A 952-nucleotide genomic window follows, 5' to 3' on the forward strand; every position below is an offset into this window, starting at 1 on the left:
TGAGATGGACACTTTTTACAGTGTTCCATTTTTTAAAGCGTGCCAGCCCTAAAAAAAAAAAAAGGTGTGTAAACTTTATTCCCCCAGGTGTGTTTAAAAAAATAAATAAGATGGGTAGCCTATATGAATTCCTTAGGTGGGGTAAACCCTCTACTGTACAGCTCTGCATTTCAGCCTGCCTTCGAAAGCTCGGAGACGCGTCTGCAGAGCGCAGGCTTCGAACAGGAGGGGGCGGAGGGAAGGAGAGAGAGAGAGAGAGAGAGAGAGAGAGAGAGAGAGAGAGAGAGCTGTGACAGCGCTCATCACCCACTGAACAACCAGGACGGGTTGCATCCGAGCAATCGCTGCCATTCGCAGACGGAGTTTACAGCCTTTGCGCCGCTTTTTCTTTCGATCTTTTTTCTGCCGCACCCCCTCCCTCTCTCCCGGTGCTGCCCAGCCCAGTCGACCATGGTTTCTATAATTTCAGACCTGGACCCACTGAAAAGCTGGAACGTGTTAAGGTAAGCGCCCGGTCAGTTTCTCCACAGCCATCGCCATTGTGAGCAGGGGGTGATAGCGGAGAGGGGATAGCGACAGAAGTGCGGTGGTGTGTTGTTTTTCTTTTTTCTTTTGGGAGAAAATAAGGGTGGGACGCAGCGCAGGCAATAGTTCGCCGCCTGCCCCCTTTAGAGCTCTGGTTCCGGCACTGGTGGCGCGTAATTACGCACGGATTGCGCCGTTTGGCTGTAATCTGCGCCGCTGTACCTTCTACTTTCTCGAGCTCCTCTCGTCGTCTCCTCCGCTCTGTCACGAGCCTGAAGCACGCGAGCTGCTCCGTGTCCGCGTACATCTCATTAACCCCCGGTGCTGCCCTGCACCAGTGCCTCATCCCCGCCACCATCACCTCCAAAACTTCGTCCATTCCAGTGTAGAAGTAAGAATAACACTCATTTATCACCATCACACCCCT

The 952-nt window shown here is 52.7% G+C and overlaps 1 protein-coding gene across 5 annotated transcripts in view; it reads left to right on the top strand.

Moving 5' to 3' along the window:
- The first annotated feature begins 265 nt into the window (after nt 1-265).
- celf2 (cugbp, Elav-like family member 2) overlaps nt 266-952 on the top strand; it is a 166,943-nt gene continuing 166,256 nt past the window's right edge. For 2 of the 5 annotated variants that reach the window (XM_031858814.1, XM_031858819.1), the window contains exon 1: nt 268-503. In XM_031858814.1, coding sequence (XP_031714674.1) covers nt 451-503 — 53 coding nt within the window. In that variant the 5' untranslated portion in view covers nt 268-450. Of the gene's footprint in view, nt 504-952 lie in introns of all 5 variants that reach the window. The other 3 variants (XM_031858810.1, XM_031858815.1, XM_031858817.1) reach the window with 3 other exon arrangements.

This window comes from Anarrhichthys ocellatus, unplaced genomic scaffold (assembly GCF_004355925.1).
Source record: "Anarrhichthys ocellatus isolate YVR2014 unplaced genomic scaffold, GSC_Weel_1.0 scaffold21, whole genome shotgun sequence".
NCBI lineage: Eukaryota > Metazoa > Chordata > Actinopteri > Perciformes > Anarhichadidae > Anarrhichthys > Anarrhichthys ocellatus.